Source organism: Calidris pugnax, unplaced genomic scaffold, assembly GCF_001431845.1.
Source record: "Calidris pugnax isolate Ruff unplaced genomic scaffold, ASM143184v1 scaffold474, whole genome shotgun sequence".
Lineage (NCBI taxonomy): Eukaryota > Metazoa > Chordata > Aves > Charadriiformes > Scolopacidae > Calidris > Calidris pugnax.
Window position 1 is genome coordinate 183,324 of NW_015091223.1, and position 19,108 is coordinate 202,431.

The 19,108-nt window shown below is 45.8% G+C and overlaps 1 protein-coding gene across 1 annotated transcript in view; it reads left to right on the plus strand.

Moving 5' to 3' along the window:
• Positions 1-19,108, plus strand: part of LOXHD1 (lipoxygenase homology domains 1) — a 140,804-nt gene that overhangs the window by 15,656 nt on the left and 106,040 nt on the right. Inside the window, exons 2-8 of the mRNA XM_014959844.1 lie at positions 3,807-3,905; positions 5,518-5,666; positions 8,399-8,522; positions 10,389-10,639; positions 12,210-12,345; positions 15,898-16,058; positions 17,294-17,380. Coding sequence (XP_014815330.1) covers positions 3,807-3,905; positions 5,518-5,666; positions 8,399-8,522; positions 10,389-10,639; positions 12,210-12,345; positions 15,898-16,058; positions 17,294-17,380 — 1,007 coding nt within the window. The remainder of the gene's footprint in view (positions 1-3,806; positions 3,906-5,517; positions 5,667-8,398; positions 8,523-10,388; positions 10,640-12,209; positions 12,346-15,897; positions 16,059-17,293; positions 17,381-19,108) is intronic.

Here is a 19,108-nt window from a genome sequence, read left to right on the forward strand (position 1 = left end):
TTTTTTTTTTTTTTTTTTTTTTTTGTGGTTGGACTCGATGATCTCAGAGGTCCCTTCCAACCACTAAGATTCTGTGATTGATTCTGTGAAAATGCCTTCTTGGGACGGCTTTGTGAGGGTTGGTGCGTTGGGTGAGGGGTGTCGTGGGGAGCTGGTTCGTCTCTAACGGGGCTGTATAGAAAAAGAAAGTGCCGTGACCCTACGTGACACTCGCGCCCGTGTGTTGCAACGGGGAGAGGGAAGAAAGCAGAAAATAGATACCGCTCCTGCTACTAAATTTTTGCTGTCTCTTGGCATCCTGCGGTTGGTGCCTCCTCCGAAGCTGCTGATTTCTCCTCTAGGAAAGCTCCCCTCTCCCTGCGGGTGCCGCAGCCAGCCAGCGCTGCTAGATGGAGTTGCAGCTCCTGCCAGCCGTGCAACAGCATCTTGCATGTTCCCGGCGATAGGAGAAGCATTCAGGGGGGGAGAAAAAATTAAAAAAAAAAAAAAATAAAAAAATTCCAGGCAGCATCTTGCTGTCTGTTTTGCAGATGAACTCAGAGCCGTGTATTGAGATTAAAAAATGGCCAAGTGGGTACTTTTGAAGAGGTGATGTTACTGCTTTCAATAATGCACAATTAAGGGCTTACGGAGCAAGGAACAGCATCCACCCGTGTTTGAAATGAGGAGCGCCTGGCTTCGGCCAGATCTCTCCCTGGCTGCAACGAGTGCCTTTCCCTGCATGCTTCCAGCAGCTGAATCCTTGCTGTCTTTCTGAGATGCAGCATTCCCCGTCTGTCTAAATTTGCACATCCCTCCCCCCGCCGTGTAATTCTGTGGGATGTGCTGATGTGTGAAGCACAGAAGGACCCCTGAGCAGAAGGAAGAGCTGCTCGCTCTTGCTGCAGCTGAGTGTTCAGTTGCTCTGAGAGGGAGATGGCGCTGGCAAAAATTCCTCACGGCTGAGGATGGGTCCCCTTTGATTGCTGGGGCTGCAGGAGCTCAAATTGTCCTGTAGGTAGAGCTCAGTGGGGCAGGCACGGGGCTTGAGCATTCAGAGTTTGAGAGCTGGGAACACATGAGAAAAATTAAGAGGGGAAACCTGGTGAGCGCACACTGGGAGTGATCCTGTGGCCCGTGAAGCAAAGACGTGCTGTGAGCTGAGCCAAGGACCACTGACGTTCTTGGAGTAGCTTTGCCTGTGGAAACACATCTGCAAGGAGCACGGAGGAGAGACATGCAAGCCCATGCCGTGCATCCCATTGCTTGTATTTCAGGGGACAACGTGAACCCCTTGCTGTGATTGCCACCAGCCCATGGTGACAGCCCCAAGCACTGCCCATCTCTGAGGGCTCAGGAGCCAGCTCTGTCAATCGGGTCTGGCACTGACAGCAGCGGCGTGCGCATAGAGAGCCCTGGGGAGCACTTGGTGTCCTGAGCAGGCTGTCAAACGGTGTCATTATATACCTTAGATTTGAAATATAGCCATGTTAAAAAGCCTTTCAAAGCGTTCGGTCTGGCACAATGATCCTAACAGGGTTTTTCTTGCTGACCAGACGTATTTCTGCAGAACCTATACAAGGTGCCCTTCCTGCCCTGTTTTTGGACACTGCTGCTGGTTGCTCTTCGTTGACTTGTTACCTACGTGTCCTCCTTGGTGCTCTCCATGTGTTCAGGCATCCTTCTGATCTATGCTTCAGAAGGATAAAACCTGATCCTACGAGGGTAATCTAAATTCAGCTGTTGATGTTTGTCCTTTTGTGGATCATCTTATCCTGTCGGGTCCTTCTGTCCCCCTGAAAAGTGAAGTAGAAAATTAACCACTGACATCAGAATAAATGTTCTAGAAGAGGTGCGAGGTGCAAAGCTTCTTGAAAGATGCAGTCTGTGATTAAAGATCCCTGTGTACAATGGGTCACTTTTAGTTAGAGCAGCTTAGTGGCCAAAAGGGAGCTGTAAATTGCGCCGCCTCCATCCTTGGCTAATGCAAATTAAATCCTTCGGTGTTGGCGTATCACTAACGGGTTGTGAGAGCTCTATGAACTGAAGTAAAAGAGTTAAAGAGAAACGTTAAAGCATTTTCTCCCTAGTCTGATACTGGCTCTGCCCTCCTCCTTCCTGTTATTTAGTATTTATTGCACTTTTATCATTATTATTTTATTTGTAATGGCATGTTTTGTGACGGGGCGCCGAGAATGTCAGCCTGATTTTTAGCCTTCTCAGAGCACGTTCATTAAACTGTGACAGGTGATTTTCCCTTCTGTTTGGGCTCTGCCCTTGTGCTCCTCACCCTGGGAGCTGAGCGCATCTTTATAATTCAGGAGATGGTCCGACCACTGCTTCTCATACGCTTGCTCTCACATCCTCTGCCTCAGGGGGAGCATGTGCACCAAAGTGTCTGCTGTCTTTTAGAATAAATTTTAATATACCCTGATTACGGTGGAGGAGGCAGGTGACCCAGGGTTTGTGACACTCCATACCTCCTGAGGGATTTTGTTTCTGCCCTTGGCTAGGAAGCCCAGGCAAGCTTCTCCCCTAACTTTGCACCTGGGAAAGGGGAAAAAGTTGCTCGCTCTGGATCATGGTGCAAAAATGTTATATTTGTGGAAGGGAGGTGTGTGTGATGTGGCCTGTGCAGTTGTCCCTTTTGCAGAAACAGCCTGCCCAGGACTCAGAGATAAAGAGGTGATGTTCGTGATGTAGAGGCGTAGGGCCTGGAGTAGCAGCCAGCCAGGGCTCAGTCATACAAGGTATAATAGATACTTTGTGGAGGGCATATATGACGTCATGTACTGTTGGGAAGTAGATTTTACATTAATCTTTATCACTTTTGTTTTCTGTCTTGCTGTCTGTCTCCAGCACTGGTTCTGCAGAGAAGATATGGCACTAGATATCTGTTGTGGTTGAGTTCTTGGAGGAACCAAGGTTGTCAGGTAGACTTTGGTGGAAGATTTTGAGAGTTGCTCATGTTTAGCCCAAATATGGTCACACTCAAGGTTATGGGAGTTTTCTCATGGGAAATTCCTTCTTCAGAAGAAGTTGAACTCACACTTGCTGCTCTTTGGAGCCAAGTTAGACCTATTCTGATCCCACTGAAGAACTTGCTCCTCAAACTCACCCATACAGCACATGTGAAATGTCTGTGGTGTGGCTCACCCACGTGATTTTTGCGTTTCTTGGTGCCACACACGATGCAGCTTCACAGCATCGCAGCTCCTGGGCTTTACTCCTGTTTCTCCATTAAATGGAAAAGACTGGATTTTACCTCTTTTTTAAAAAAAAAAACCAAACTGGGCAGAGTAGTAGAGTGGTCACCTCCAAATTTTTGTGCTTGTGCAGTGTGACTGACCTTTCCTCAAAATTCTTGTTGTCACCAGCCAGGTTTAATATATAAACAAAGCTGCAAAAATAGCTCTAGGATAGCACTTGGAGCTTGGGTGAGGTCTGAGCTTGGGCAGATGGCTGGCTCCATAACTCATTGACGTTTTGAAAAAAGCGGGGTGGAGGTTTAGGTCTGAGTTCATTTAATGTAGCCATGTATCAACATCAAAATTTGCACCTTCCTCTCATCTATTCCAACTTCCAATGTCAAGGCCAGGAACTGAGCGATCTGTTCCTCTTGCCCCGGGCAGTGAGAGCCCAGGGTCAGAGCTCTGCCTGTGGATTTTATTCCTCTGATGGAGAAGAGGGTCGGCCTACCAGCAGCCACGCTTCAGTCGTGCCTTCAAGGTAGCACCAGCACGGCCCGAGTTGCTTTGTGCTGTCAAGTTTTGCACCAAAACCATCGGGTTATTAACGTGTTGGGATTTCTGCCTCTCTCCTTGCAGTCAACAAGTACGTGGTCCGAGTTTTCACGGGCGAAGTTAGCGGCAGCGGCACAGACGCGGATGTCTTCATCAATATCTTCGGCGAGAAAGGAGACACAGGTACTCAAATGCAAATCATTTCCCAAAATATTTCTTCCCGCTCTGCGGGCCTGCGATCTGAGCAGCACACAGCAGCAATCTGGCAAGCACAGAATGATTTGGCTGAGGGAAAGGCACAACAAATGGTGTTGTTAGCTCTGGGGCTTCTCACATCCACGGCCTCTGGAAGCTGCCTCTGCAGAGCAGCAGTCGTAGCTGGGCTGTGAGTGCCAATGAAGTCACCTACCGGCAAAAAAAACCCCAAAAACCCCCCAAAAACCCAAACCCTGGGAAAATGCAGCATAAACCACCAGCATAAACCAGTGCAGTAAGTGCTGGCCCACTGAGGGATCCAACACCAATGTGTATTTGCAGGGCATGCAGTGGGAGCTGCATGTCCCATCTTTCTGCATCCCTGGATGGGTAATGCTCTCCTTTCAGCGTGGTTGAGCCTGCCAGGCCATTTAGAAAGATAATCTAACTAAGGTTTATATTAACTGGCTTTAAATTAATGGTGGTACCTTTTCTTTTTTCTCCCCCCACTTTTTTTTTTCCTTTTTTTTTCCTTTTTTTTTTTAAGTGTAGTTTGTAGTACAGCAATGGTCTAGGAACTTGATTTTTTTAATATTTTTTTTAAATATTTTTAACAAAATAACAATAACAGGTGTGCCCAGACCCAACTCTCTGGGTCATACCACGGAGAAAAGTGGGTGGAAAGTCCTGGAGACCCAGAGAGCAAATATTCTCACTTCTATACTGCACCTATGCTGTCAAATTCAAGAAATAACGATGAGATGTCAGCCAAGTGTCCTTGAACAGATTATGAAACCTAGTGGATAGGTCTCATCCTTGATTAATTCCCCAGACTTCTACCAGGGGATTCATCTGATCTCAGTGGAGACGTCTGAAAAGGGGGAGTCTAAGTCTAAGCTGGATGTCCAGGCACTCTGTCATATCTACACAGGGAAATAACACCTCTGGAAAATGATTCATCCCCTTCTCTGTTAAGTGGGATGAGTTGCCCTCTGAGACCTTACTCTGAGCTGCTGCCTTGGGCAGGTTCCATCCCCCTCACACAGGGACAGCCGTGGTTGCAACTGGGGTCAGGGCTTTAATATTTTTCATAAAAGCAAGTCCCTGTGAGATCAGGAAAAGGCAATATACCCCCTGGTTGGGTCCTAATTTGAAAATAAATCCTTCCTGTGCCATGCAGCAAAGAATCCTATGCCCTGAAACATCAAAATCTACAGTTTGTGGCCAAAGTCTTTTTTAAAACAGTTTGGAGGTTTTTAAAGACATTAAAAATAAAAAGGAAATGTGGTGGTATGGGAGAAAAAAAAAAAAAGATGCAAAAGCCATCTGGATATATATTTCTGAAAACTCTGAAAGCTGTAAGTAACTATGACATTAGATTGAAAATCCTGGTCTTTTGTGTGCTCAATAAAAGGTACCTTTTTTATTAGAATATAAAGTCCTCTGCCTTTGCCTCGAATCCTGGTTGCAGAGAGCTGGTACCTGAAGAACACTTGATTCAGTCAGTGGTGACATTCCTAAATATTTCTCCACTTACAAACACGCATATGCCAGTAACCTTTTCCTCCTTGGTTTTTTCTCTATTTTTTTTTTTCCTCAGGTGTGAGGAAACTTGACAATGACAAAGACAACTTTGAAAAGGGAGCAGAGGACAAGTTCACACTCGATGCGCCAAATTTGGGAAGGTTAAGGAAGATTAATATAGGGCATAATAACAAGGGTGGCTCTGCTGGCTGGTTCCTCTCAAAGGTCAGTTGCTCCTGAAATGTTTAATGTAAGCAGGGTATGGGATCAAAATGCTTCACTTTTTACCCTCTTGGTGGTCTGATGCCAAGAAATGCAGGGATGTTTGTTGGGGATACAGGTTCCTGCTTAGTGAGAGAGGGACAAATCAAGTTTTCACCTTCTCTGAAGTGTCCTCTCCAGCACTTATTTGTTCTGCAGAGCAAACAGGGGCTGATGAAGCACTGGCAGCAGCCTGGTGCTTGCCAGTGTGGGCATCTAAATCGGCTGCAGCAGCTTCAGATTGAACAGGTAGAAAATGAGGGACATTCCGGATTTAAGTAAATTGAGGGTGGTGAAAGCCTGGCCCAGGTTGACCAGAGAAGCTGTGGCTGCCCCATCCCTGGAGGGGTTCAAGGCCAGGTTGGATGGAGCTTGGAGCAACCTGGTCTGGTGGGAGGTGTCCCTGCCCAGGGCAGGGGGTTGGAACTGGATGGTCTTTAAGGTCCCTTCCAACCCAAACCATTCTGTGATTCTATGAAATTGTCAAGCATCTGAGGGAGCTTGGTGGCAGTGAGCAAATCCAGTTATTAAGATTTGAATTTGCCTGCTGTAATACTATTTCTTCTGTCTTGGTCCCTGCAGCTTTGACTGATGAGGGGGAATTGTCCAATCTGGGTCTTCCAAACTCCCCCTCTCACTCTCTTGACTTAACTCATTATCAAGACTGTAAAGATACCAGCATCTAAGAAATATCTGTTGGGTCTGTTCATACTGGAAATTTGTAAAGACTTTTAGCTTGGACACATTTAAGTGATTTATCATCAGTACAGCAAACCAGATATACCTGCCATAAAGATCCTTTTCTTCTACTTCCACTTTCGTCCTCATTTTAATCTCCTGCTCTAAGGCGTGAAGGTATTGCAGCTTTTAGTGAAATGGTTGAAGGATCATTTTAAGAGGAGAAATCTATTACTCTTTCCTCTAATCTGATTTTCTTTCCTCTGCTGGTGTAGTTTAACACAACTGGCTTTGATCCATCAAAGACCTTATCCTAAATTTGTAAATCTTAGATAACAGGGTGGTTTGATGTATTACAAATGCAAATATTAGCACATCCTTTTCCACCATCCCCATGCACTGCACTAAATGTTATGATGTTGGTTGTCAATGAAAAATGCAGAAGGTGAAACACAGGGATGTTGTGCTGCCTGTAATAAAAACGGTGGAAATTATGAAGAAAAGGAACCTCATTCTCACATTGCAGATGTGAATGGCACGAGTTTTGATGTTGGTTAGGTTAAGTCCCAAAGCCTGAAGTAGTGATGAGTCGCATCCAACACACTAACCTTATGTTCTGCCACAGGAACCTCTGAGATGTTTGTGATTAAGTAGTAAAAGGCAACTTTTGCCTTAACAAGTTCAACTGGAAGCTTGGACGAATGAGCTAAAACATAGCTGAGTTATCTTCTGCTGTTGGTAGATGTTTTTCTCTAATTTGCTCTAGTATCTGGGGATTCTTTGGGGACTCTAGCATTGTCACTCCTAGATGAACTTGTTAAGCATCATTAGAAGTTCTTCTCATGTTTCCTGGGTTTTCAGTGTGGCTTCTACTCAGAGCTCGTTTTCTACCTCTAAATATATGAATAAAGGCATTAACAGGAACCCAAAGAGGATCAGCTGGTAGAAGGGAATCTGAGTGTTGATATTTCTCCTGAACCTCACGTATTTTAGTCTCTCACACGCCAGCACTGCTATCTCATTCTGACAGTCCCAGCCCTGGCAGACACTGCTGTCTGTGTCTATGGAGGTACAAGAGGAATCGGTAATGCTACAGTCAACAGCGCAGTGTGGGATGGGTGACAGGAGAGGAAGCTCTGGTTCCCAAAGAATATTTGCTGAGAAGGCAGAGAAAAGAGGCAGTGTCTTTCTATCCCTAATAGTGATTTTCTTTCTCTGAGACATAAGCCATGCATGTGACTAGAGATTCTGGTTTCTCCTTTTCCGGCTGAAAATCTTCAGTATTCTTCACTGCTTGTTTAAAATAGTGCAGTAACCCTATGGCAAGCTTCAGGAACCCAGAAGAAGGTGTTGGTAAGGCAGGAGGTGCAAGGAACTCTAAGTGGATAACATTGGCTTAATCTAGTATTAAAGGAGAAGATTGTTCCCTGGCTTGTTTTGGTGAAATATCTATCTAGATAGGCCTGAGAGACAAATTCTTCCACATTAGAAGCCATTCCTCCCACCGGGTTTCATGGATGTCTTGCTTGAAATGGTTCCATCCTGGGGTAACTGAGTGGGATAACACAGGTGGCACAAGCTGATCCAATGGTGGTGATTTGTCCTGAGATTCCTTGGTATTATTTTCTAACAAGGCTCTGTAACTGAGAGAGAAGACAGCCTGTTCCCAGAGCAGAACAAAGAGCTGCCAGTCAGCTGAGGGAGAAGAGTAGCCAGCAAAGGGGCTCTGGAGAGAAGGAAGACAGGCCAGCCAGCTGGTCCTGCTAGCGGAGACATCTGGTCTTGTACACTGCGAGAGATGCAGATTGAGTTCACTGGATAAAAAAAAAAGAAAAATGGCTGGGTTTTTACTCTCCGATTGTCTGAAATTAGGGAGGGGAGAGGGATCTGCTTGAGTATTGAATATATTGAGTACCAGGTGGGACTGTGTGTCAGATCTTCTGCTCTTCTGTCACCCCTCGTGTACCACCTTTGCTGTGTCCAGGGTATTTTGCAAAGTGCTGTTTCTTTTCTCTTAGGTGATCATTGAAGACATCGGCAATAAATGTGTCTACCAATTCCCAGTGGGACGCTGGTTTGCTTTAGATGAAGATGATGGAAAAATCCAAAGGGACATTCTTGTCGGGGGCACTGAAGCCACAGGTAAAGTCATGGGCTGAATCCGTGGTGGGAAATGAGAAGTTAAAAAGGCCTAATTAACACTACTAGCCATGTTTTCTTTAAAAGATTGAATGCCCCATGCTTAGGGAGACCTGCAGTGGAGCATCTGCTGGTCACAGGCTGTTTTGTGTGAGGGTCTCTGAACGACCATTGCATTCCCCACCTCCATATCTCACGGGTGAAGCTTTGCAGGACCTACATGGCGATTTGTCACCTGATGCACCTGGATGAGGGGCTGATGGGCAGAGGATGAAAGATCCAACTTGTACTTCAGCAAGTTTCTCACCAGCTTTCCAAAAACGGAGTGGTATTTGCAGAGTCACCAGGGCGCCACACAGCAGCACATATTGTACTTTGGGTTCTTTTGGGGCATCCTTTTACAAAACAAGAAAGGCAATGCTGAGTCCTAAAACTTGGTTGTTGGTTTTTTTTTTAATTTCAACATGGCTAGAGACAAAAACAAAAGATTTTTAACAACCAAAAGAAACCTGGATGTAAGGTCAATGAAAGAACTTACTATGAGGCAGAAGATTATTTGTATAGTGTTCTGCCTGTATTTATTCATTAGCATAAAGGCAACACCCTGAATATACACATAACAGAGTTTTTTTTGTTTCATTGCATAGTCTTCAACCCCTGCAGTTCTCATGTTCCCCCCCAGTACGTTTGAATATACACATAACAGCGGTTCTTTTGTTTCATTGCATAGTCTTCAACCTCTGCAGTTCTCATGTTCCCCCCCTGTATGTGCATGAGGAAATTTGTCTTGGAGCAGGGTCCTGATTGTAGGATGTGTGTTGGGGAAAATTAGGGAAAGCTGGGAAAGAAATCTGGAAAAAAGTCAGTTTGTTTCCAAGAAGCTTCTCTTATTGTTTACCATTCATGACTATGCAATTTTTCCAGCTCTCATGAGCTTTGTTGAAGGTATGTGTGCAGTCAGCTGTGTTAGAATACAATTTTTAGCATCAGAGATGCTTGCTTAGAAGAGGGTGAGTTCTGGTGCTTCTACTTTGTCCGAAGCCCTATTGAAATTTGTGGGTGATTTAAGCAAAGGAAGAACTTAGCCTGGGTCCCAACTGTTTCATACATGCTCCCTGAAACACTATTAAAGCTACAGAGGTGGGTCTTTATCTGATGCCATGACAGAGGCCTAAGATGTGCCTGTCAATGAGCTCTCTGAAAAGTAAGGCTTGCAGGAAGAAGTGTTATCTTTCTTAGACCAACTACATAGGAAACTGTAGCTAGGAAGAAAAAAAAAAAGGTAGTAAACTTATTTTCAGAAATATTTTTCTTTCTTCCAGCTGGGCTAATACCTCCCCCATGCCTTGTTTTGCTGAGATCTTTAGGCTCTCACAGTGACAGTGAGGGTCCTGCTGGCTTCAGCAGCATTAGAGGCTGCTGGCCCCAAGTTTCCAGAGTTTTGTGGTGCCACAGGTCTTGCCAGCACTGTTTAAAGCGACACTTATCCATCCTCTCAGCATCCTCTGACATGTTGGGTACTTGGTGCAAAATCAAGCAACTTTGTTGTCAATTCAATTTTTTTGCCTTTCTTTGCCTAATTATCACCATATGGTGAAAAAAAAAAAAGCTATTTTTTTCCATTGGGCCAAGTGACAGGGAGTTTGCTGCTACAAACCTGTTTCTCTTGGATAGTCTGGAGGTGGGTTGTGTGTTCCTCAGAGCTACGTGTGGGACAGAAACAAAAGAAGCATTGCACTGCGTGTAAGGGGAAAGCTGGAAAGATCAGTGGGAAACCAGCAGAGCCCAATGTAAATCCAATCAAAAATATTATTCTCAGCCTTCTTTCCTCGCTTCTTTTCTTCCTAACCAAATTCCTGATTCCTTCAGGTATTGTGTACAACGTTGCTGTAGTGACAGGGGATATCAGAGGAGCTGGCACAAACTCCAAGATCCACGTAATTCTCCATGGCTCCAAGGGCTTAAAAAACAGTGGGAAGATTTTTTTGGAAGGAGGTGAATTTGAGCGTGCCAGGACGGATCTCTTCAACGTGGAAATAGCTGCTCTTCTCAGCCCTCTCAGCAGAGTCACCATTGGGCATGACAACTGCGGCGTCAGTTCTGGCTGGTTTTGTGAGAAGGTGAGACTCAAGTTGTTTGTCTGTAGGTAGCTCTCAGACTGTTTCCAATTCATAACCTGACCTCAACAAACAAATGGGGCTTAAAAAAAAAAAAAAAATAAAAGAAATAATCTGCTTTTATTTGGGTGACAATATACCCCGGTCAATACTATACATAATGCATGGTAGTGGCTGATTGCCTGAAAGGCACATTAGATGCATAAGTCAATCACTTGCTAATTGGGTTGATTGCCCCTTTGCTGTCACAAAGATAGAGATTATTTTTTGCTCGGTGCCAAAAGCACCTTCAGATGTTTGCCCAAGGGGCTGGACAGAAATGCAGTCTTGGATTGTGCTGAGCATTTCAAAGTTATCGTCTACATTCAGACCCTCCTTAGATTATTAGATGTTGTTTTGGAGCTCAGAAGAAAACAAGTGGCTGACCACCACTGTTACTGGGAGGTAGTGGAGCAATATGTGATTTGAGATCATGTGCAAGATCAGCAGGAGCTAATGGGAGGGTGGAGAGGGAAGCAGTTGCCTACCCTGAAACTGGGAGGAAATGCAGTTTTCCTGGAAAGCAAGATCAGCTTAGGATGTGTTTGAAGGCTTTTTGTAACTTGTGTTTCTTGCAAAACCTTACTGTGCACTGGTGTCGTGTGGGACATGTGGGCTGCATCCCCAGCAGCGTGACCAGCAGGGCCAGGGGGGGATTCTGCCCCTTTGCTCCGCTCTGGGGAGACCCCCCTGCAGGGCTGCCTCCAGCTCTGGGGCCACCAACAGCAGAAGGACAGGGACCTGTTGGAGCGGGGCCAGAGGAGGCCACAGAGATGCTGGGAGGGCTGGAGCCCCTCTGCTGTGAGGACAGGCTGAGAGAGTTGGAGGGTTCAGCCTGGAGAAGAGAAGGCTCCAGGGAGACCTTAGAGCCCCTTCCAGTCCCTCAAGGGGACTTAGAATAAAGACAGGGACAAACGTTTTAGTAGGGCCTGTAGCAATAGGTAATGATTTTAAACTAAGAGAGCGTAGATTCAAACTGTATATAAGGAATAAATTCTTTGCTGTGAGGATGGTGAGACACTGGCCCAGGTTGCCCAGAGAAGCTGTGGCTGCCCCATCCCTGGAGGGGTTCAAGGCCAGGTTGGAGGGGGCTTTGAGCAACCTGATGTAGCTGAAGATGTTCCTGCCCATGGCAGGGGGTTGGACTAGGTGGTCTTTAAAGGTCCCTTCTAACCCAAACCATTCTGTGGTTCTCAGATTCTATGTGCTGACACTGACACAGCGCTGACTCCTGCAGCCACACTGCCTGTCCCCATTCCCTTACCCTGGTGGGGTTTTACTTCTTCTTGGTTGATCTGTTTTGATGTAGTTCCAGAAAAGTGGGAATAACAGGACAGAAGGGTCCTAGGTATACTCTAGATTGGGAATTGTGCAGCCAGTCCTGTTCATGTTGGTCCAGAAAACTTGATTTTGAGAGCAGGACCATGAGCTGCAGCTCTGTCTCTGCCTCAGTTACTTAAGTTTTCAGTATCAAGGTCCTGTGGGCTTCCAGTATCACAATATTCAAACTCCCCTTCTCAATCTCTTTTCCTAGGTGGTGGTTTACTGCCCATTCACTGGTATTGAACAAACCTTCCCGTGTGGAAAATGGCTGGACGAAGATGAAGGAGATGGTCTCATAGAGCGGGAGCTCTATGAAATGGTTTCCCTGCGCCAGAGAAGACTGAAAAGTAGGTGCAAGTGTCCAGGAGACTCCTGTGACCCCTGTTACATGACAGCACCAAGAGTGTCCCCCATGCAGTATGACATGGGTAGACCCATACAATCATAGAATGGTTTGGGTTGGAAGTGACCTTAAAGATCATCAAGTTCCAACCCCTCTGCAGTGGGCAGGGACACCTCCCCCCAGACGAGGACCGTAAAAGCCCCGTCCAGCCTGGCCTTGAACACCACCAGTGATGGGGCATGGTCAGGTAGAGGCTCAAGCGAGTTGAGTCCTGCATGAGTTTCAACTTTGAGGGTCTTAGTTTGAGGATTTTAAAATGAAAATTTTAAAATCTTTTGAAGAATGGCACTCATTTTCTTCAGGGAGGGAATTGGATTTGGCAGCCTTCTGAGGTCCGCTGGGCTTAGTGCTGCCTCAGCCATCATCTCTCCTTTGCAGACAAGCCAGGCTGCGTTTCTTATCACTGCAGAAGCCAAGTTTTCTAGTTCCAGATGGAAACAAAACCTAAATAAAACAAAAAGACAAACCTGGGAGAGAAAAACTGAATTCTTCCCCTTAACTTGAACTTTTTCGCTCTTGTCCTGAGAATAAAAACAGCTTTTAGTCCTGTCCAGCTGCCAAACGTGCCTGAGGAGGCACACGAGCGCCGCACTTGAAGCCTCCTCCCTAGAGGGAGGCGACGGCAGGGCTTTGCTGGGAGATGCTGCTGGGTGGGATGCAGGGCAGTGTCCTGGTGTGTTTGGTGTGTTCCTCCATCCACCCGTGCCTCGAGGAATGGTTTTCCACCCAGCCACACGGACGGCCGCCATCCTGTGTCTGCAAGCAGAGTGTTTTAATTAGGCTAATAGACACAGTGTTCATCCCAACGCTTCGGGTGGGCTCCTGCTTAAACAGCGGTTCATTTAAATAAGCTTTATCTAAATGTTTGTCAGCTTTACAACCCGCCCTGCGCCTTGGACTCGGTCCGTTTAACCGGAGCATCTGCAGCCTTTAACCCTCTATTATCAGGGCTGATTGTTATGGACGGGCTAATTCCCCTGCTGCCGCAGTGCAGGAGATAGGCAGGGAGCCTTAGCCTTGAGAAATCTCTGACCTTTAGCTGCCAGATTACAGAAGCGTGAAGACTCGGGGAGTTAGAAAAGGCCTATTATGTCATCTCGCCTGTCTCCCCGGGGCACGCAGGACTCTCCCTTTCTGCAGCCCTCCTCCATCAGAGCTTGGTTCCACCTCACTTTTTTGGGTATCCATGGTGAAACGGCTCCCTGCGCCGCGTTCGCAAGCTGTTCCCCGCGGCGGATTGCAGCGCGATGTGTAGCTTGTGTTTATTCTCACTCTGTTCTTTTTTCTCTCTCTCTTTCTTTTTTTTTTTTTTTTTTTTTAATTCTCCCCCACACCACCTTATCTTGAACGTTATCCTGGAAAGTGATGTGTCAGGTCTAGCCTTCCCTGGTGTTTGTGCCCCTACCCACATCCCCCCCTCTCCCCACCCCGGGGAAAATTCTCCAAGAATTTCTATGCTGCCTGGATGCCTTGATGTGAAGGGATAGGAAACGGGGGGACATGCCCAGTGAACCCAGGGAGGATGATGATGAGTATCTGGGGAAATGCCTGGTCTCCTCTGGCAGCCGCAGACCTGGCTCACCCACGTTTCTCCCTGTGTGGTTTCTCCCCAAGAGCTCTCCATCAGCATTTAATCCTGGTACAAATTTCCCTGCCTGCATCCCTCCTCTTCTCTTTCAGCAAGAGGTCGGGGAGGCCAAACCAGACAGATGAGAGAAGTCTCTGGTGCCTGAATCACCCTTGTTCATTTCCCCCGGGAAGAGCAGGCTGCTACATCACACGCCATATGCAAACCTGCTTTGGCTTCATTTCTGCTCAGATAAAACTTGCTGGTGCTTCTCAGAAGGGAGTGGCCACCAACATATCGCATATTACTAAAATAAGGGCAAAACTTTTTCTACAAGAGAGTCCCCTCTCCACCCCTCATTTTTTTTAATAGCTGTTGCTCTTTTTCACAGTCAAATGCTGACTAGATCACTAAAAATCTAATTTATATGCATGTCATCGTATTTTTATATTCCATTCTGGGCTCTGAAGGTCGAGCCGTACTCATGTGGGCTCAAGCATGCTGAAAGGGTTAGCAATTCTTTCATTAGGATTTGTTAATAATTCAGCTGATGTCTGAGTCCAGGAAAGAAACCTCTTCCATCTCCTGTAGGTGCTGCAAGGCCTGCAGAAGCAAAACACATTATTATCAATAAAGGATGCAGATGAGGGGCTCTTTAAAAGAAATGATGTCACCTTTATAAGTGCAACCATCCTCTGGTGTGAAAACCAATATAAAGTTGCTGCAGATGGACTGCTCTTACAGTTAAAATATTGGGTGAGGACTTAAAAGATAAAAAAATTGTAGTTTTGCTGTTATCTTTGGGCACGTCACTAGAGTAACACAAGTGCTAACTGAAGTTGGGTGGGATTTCAGCATTTAAATAACTTAATAACACTTTTCAAAAATATCTTTACATTTTTCTAAGTGTGCTTGCCCAACATGATGCAGCCTGGCTAGAGGTACCTGAATGAGCTCTGAGATAGCTTGTCCTGCAAAAGGCATATCTGGAATAACTGGGCTAATTCCAACCCAGGATGAAGTGATATGTGGCTGTATCCATACTCCTCCTTGCTCCAGACACAAACCATCCACAGCAAGTTTTAGGAGCTACCTGGAGCTACTCTGTTCACACGTGTAACTGCAAACTCTTTTTCATCAACACAAATAAAGCTGACAGTATTTCCCTGGCTTTAAAGTTGTCTTTGAAGCTAGAGTTGTAGGTGTTGGAGAAATATACTGAAACTACAGAGATGGAGTACGTCCCTGGATTATCCTGTTTTAATGAGATGGGGAGGGACTCTGTATCAGGGAGGGGAGTGATAGGATGCAGGGAACTGTTTGAAATAAGAGAGATTGAGATGAGATCTCAGGAAGAACTTCTTTGCTGTGAGGGTGGTGAGACCTTGGCCCAGGTTGCCCAGAGAAGCTGTGGCTGCCCCATCCCTGGAGGGGTTCAAGGCCAGGCTGGAGGGGGCTTGGAGCAACCTGGTCTGGTGGGAGGTGTCCCTGCCCATGGTAGAGGGGTGAAACTGGATGATCTTTAAGGTCCCTTCCAACCCAAAACATTCTATGACTCTATGGGTCACCTGGAAAGTGGTGATTTATAGTCTTCCTCATTTTATTTTAAATTAAATCACGGAATTATATTTTCAGGCAATCTCATTCCTGTATGCCATGTAGCAGGTAATTATGTTTGTGTAGAAAAGGATAAAATATCCTGATCTTCTTTCATACTATCCTGCCCTCCCTACCAGCCAGAGGTTTATGGTTTAGTGGTGGTTTTTGTCAGCGTTAGGTTGATGGTTGGATTAGATGATCTGAAAGGTCCCTTCCAACCTGGACAATTCTATGATTCTATACTAGGGGAAAGAATGAGAATTACGTTTTTTACCAGGACACCTTTAAAACTTACTTTTTAAACAAAATGTGTTGAACCTTTCTTTGTAGAAAACCCCTGGTCTCTATGGATTTGGACAAGCGACATCAAGAATGCAGGGACAGACGCCACCATCTTCTTCCAGATTTATGGAGACAAGGGGAAGTCAGACGAGATGAAGCTGGACAACAATTCAGACAACTTTGAAACTGGACAGACTGACAAGTTTATGGTATGACTCTTGTGCAAGTGGTAGATTTGACTTGGTATTGCTTTCCAAGGCAATGGGTGTTCCTGGGTGCTCAGGTAGTGATGACTTCAAGTCATAGTCCTCTGTGGCTCCTGAAGCAGATATTCTCCCCCCTCAGGCACAGCCTTACTCATGTTATAGACCCATTTAGACCATACCTCTCTGAAGTTAATAATTTATCTAATTTCTTCCCCCAGTGCCAATTGGTCATTAGCTATTTACAGGAGAATTAGAAGTTGTGTTTTGTCTCCTTGGTGATCTGGTCTTCAGCCTTCTTGGATGTGAGCCTCCATGAATGTTTGGGGCTGAGCTCAACGGCATGTTGAGCTTGGAGGCTGGGGAAGGTCTCCTTGTGTTTAGAAACAAATATGTTTAAAAGCTGACTGCGAACAGGTCAGAGAAAAATTGAGAAATAAAGGACTTTAATGCGTGGCTGTAGCCAAAACATTTACCCACTTTGCACCAGCAGCCATAGATGCCTTCTGGAGGAAGTATGACTATGCTTTACAGACTCTGTTTGAGAAAGAGGTGAAGCTTGAGAACTGGCCTTAGTTCTTACTGGGAGGAGTGTTCTCAAGGAGCTCTCATGATCAAAACTATAGAGATTCAATTTATACCTTCTCCTCTTCTTAAAAGAGAGGCATCAAGCTATGAAGACAGGATGAGAGAGTTGGGATTGTTCAGCCTGGAGAAGAGAAGACTCCAGGGAGACCTTAGAGCAGCTTTCTAGTACCTAACGGGGGCCTGCAAGAAAGCTGGAGAAAGACTTTTACAAGGGCATGTAGTGATAGGATGAGGGATAACGGCTTCAAACTGGAAGAGGGGAGATTTAGATTAGATATTCTGAAGAAACTTTTCACTATGAGGGTGGTGAAACCCTGGCCCAGGTTGGCCAGAGAAGCTGTGGCTGCCCCATCCCTGGAGGGGTTCAAGGCCAGGTTGGAGGGGGCTTGGAGCAACCTGGTGTGGTGGGAGGTGTCCCTGCCCATGGGAGGGGGTTGGAACTGGATGGTCTTTAAGATCCCTTCCAACCCAATCCATTCTATGAATCTTTGCAGGATAGGTTTTATTACTTTTAAAGGACACAATATTATTTTTTTCTTTAGCTTTTGACTCTTCTCTGATTTGGCTCTGAAAAGAAATTCCAAGGTGTCCTTTGTGTGCATGCTTTGCTGACTTACAGAAATGGTCAATGTACTTTTTTTTCCCCATTATAGATTGAGCTTCCTGATCTGGGCACATTTTATAAGCTTCGGATATGGCATGAGAAAAGAAATCCCTTTGCTGGCTGGCATCTGAATAAGGTGAGGGGGGACAGCAAGGGAAGGTAGACCTGAAAAGCCAGATTGGTCACAGAGGGCTGTGCTGCTGGTGTCCTGGGTAGCTGCCTTCTCCAGGTGGCAGCTGAGTTTGATGTGCCGTGGATCAGAGTTGCCACCCTGTACAGACGGTGCTGGCAGAGGGGTGGAAGTGGAAATCCAACACGAGAATGGGATGTGAAGAGAGCACATCATAACGTTTGCTAAAATATGGGGTGAGAGAAGGATTCATTGTGTGGTTTTTTTGGAGGAAATTCTTTCTCCTTCCTCTCAGTTCAGCCAGGCCTATGTATGGGAAATGAAAGCAATGGTAAATGGTAGGTCCCAACATCCCAGATGGATGGTGAAAATCACGTTTCCCCACCCATCCAGTGTCAAACCTTTGTGGTCTCCCCCTCCATGCTGTTAGGGAGGTTTTCCTTATTCTTCAGAAAGCTTCCTACTCTTAGACAGAGAGATAAAACCACTCCTTCTATGGTCTATTTAGGCTGGTTATAACAAAAAACTAATTATGGTAGGGACCTGTTGTGCAGTAGAGCATAACTTGCCCTGAAATGCTGACAGCCCCGTTGCAGGAGGTAGACATTTGCAGACTGGAAGCTGTGCAGAAGAGAACAGCACTGTGCTGTTTGGGAAATAAAAAGGGTGATCTCCTTGATCTTCAGCCACACGTCCTTTGTTCCACCAGCAATGATTACCACGCTGTCATGCAAAGCAGCAAGTTCATCTCTAAGCTTCACCCATACAGCTTCTGCAGAGCTTGGAAGAGGTTCTCTGCACTTAACAAAACATACACTTTGCTCTGCAGCTGTAAATAACTGAGATGATAAATCACAATTTACCACTCAGAGGTTTTTATTGCGTGCCTCTAATGTGCTTTGACAGGTCCTGCTCTCCTGCGTTGACAGGGAGCTGTTAAAGCATATGCAGCCAAACACCTCAGAGGGCATCAAGCACTGCTGTGTTCACCACATGGTGGGAGAAGGTGTCTGGCTGTGGTCTTTATCTAAAAGAAAGAGCTGGTCAGACTTTGGGCCGCTGCAGTTGTCTTTCTTTGTTCACAGATGATGGGCAAGAATGCTTCAGCCTTCCATAGCTATACATTTCCCTGGGGTATCTCTTTCTGCCCAGAAATTTTGTTCAGGGAGGACAAGAGGGATCTGACAGGGTGTTTAGGGTTCACTTTGGGCCAAACTCTCTAAGAAACCCAGTGAAGATGCATGAAATCAATCTGCCCATGTACAGCCAGTCTGAGGTTTTCTGGATGCATCAGGCTTATGGCATATGAACCCCACCACTTGTGCACCTATTTTATCATCTAGAAACTTAGGTGAAACCTGAATGATGCTTTGTTCCAGGTCCTTACACATTTCTTGCCAGCCTTGCTTCGTGTCAGGACAGGCTTCCATTTTTTATTACAAGGGCAACTATACTGGCCAGGCCAAAAGTCCATCTAGCCCAACATCCTCTCTCCTGTGTCCCATATGTGCATGACTGGAGAACAGTAAGAAAAGGACAAGCATTTATGATACTTACCCTAACATTCTTCCAGTTTCTGACTATTTCCAGTTGGAGACTTACTTCCTGAACAGACCTACTAAATACAGTGCATTGGGCAGGTTTCTCTTCCATTCATTTGTTCAAAGCTTCCAGCTTCCCCTTGAAAATTTAAACTTTTAGCAACCATAATAGCTTTTGGCAAGGAATTACCAG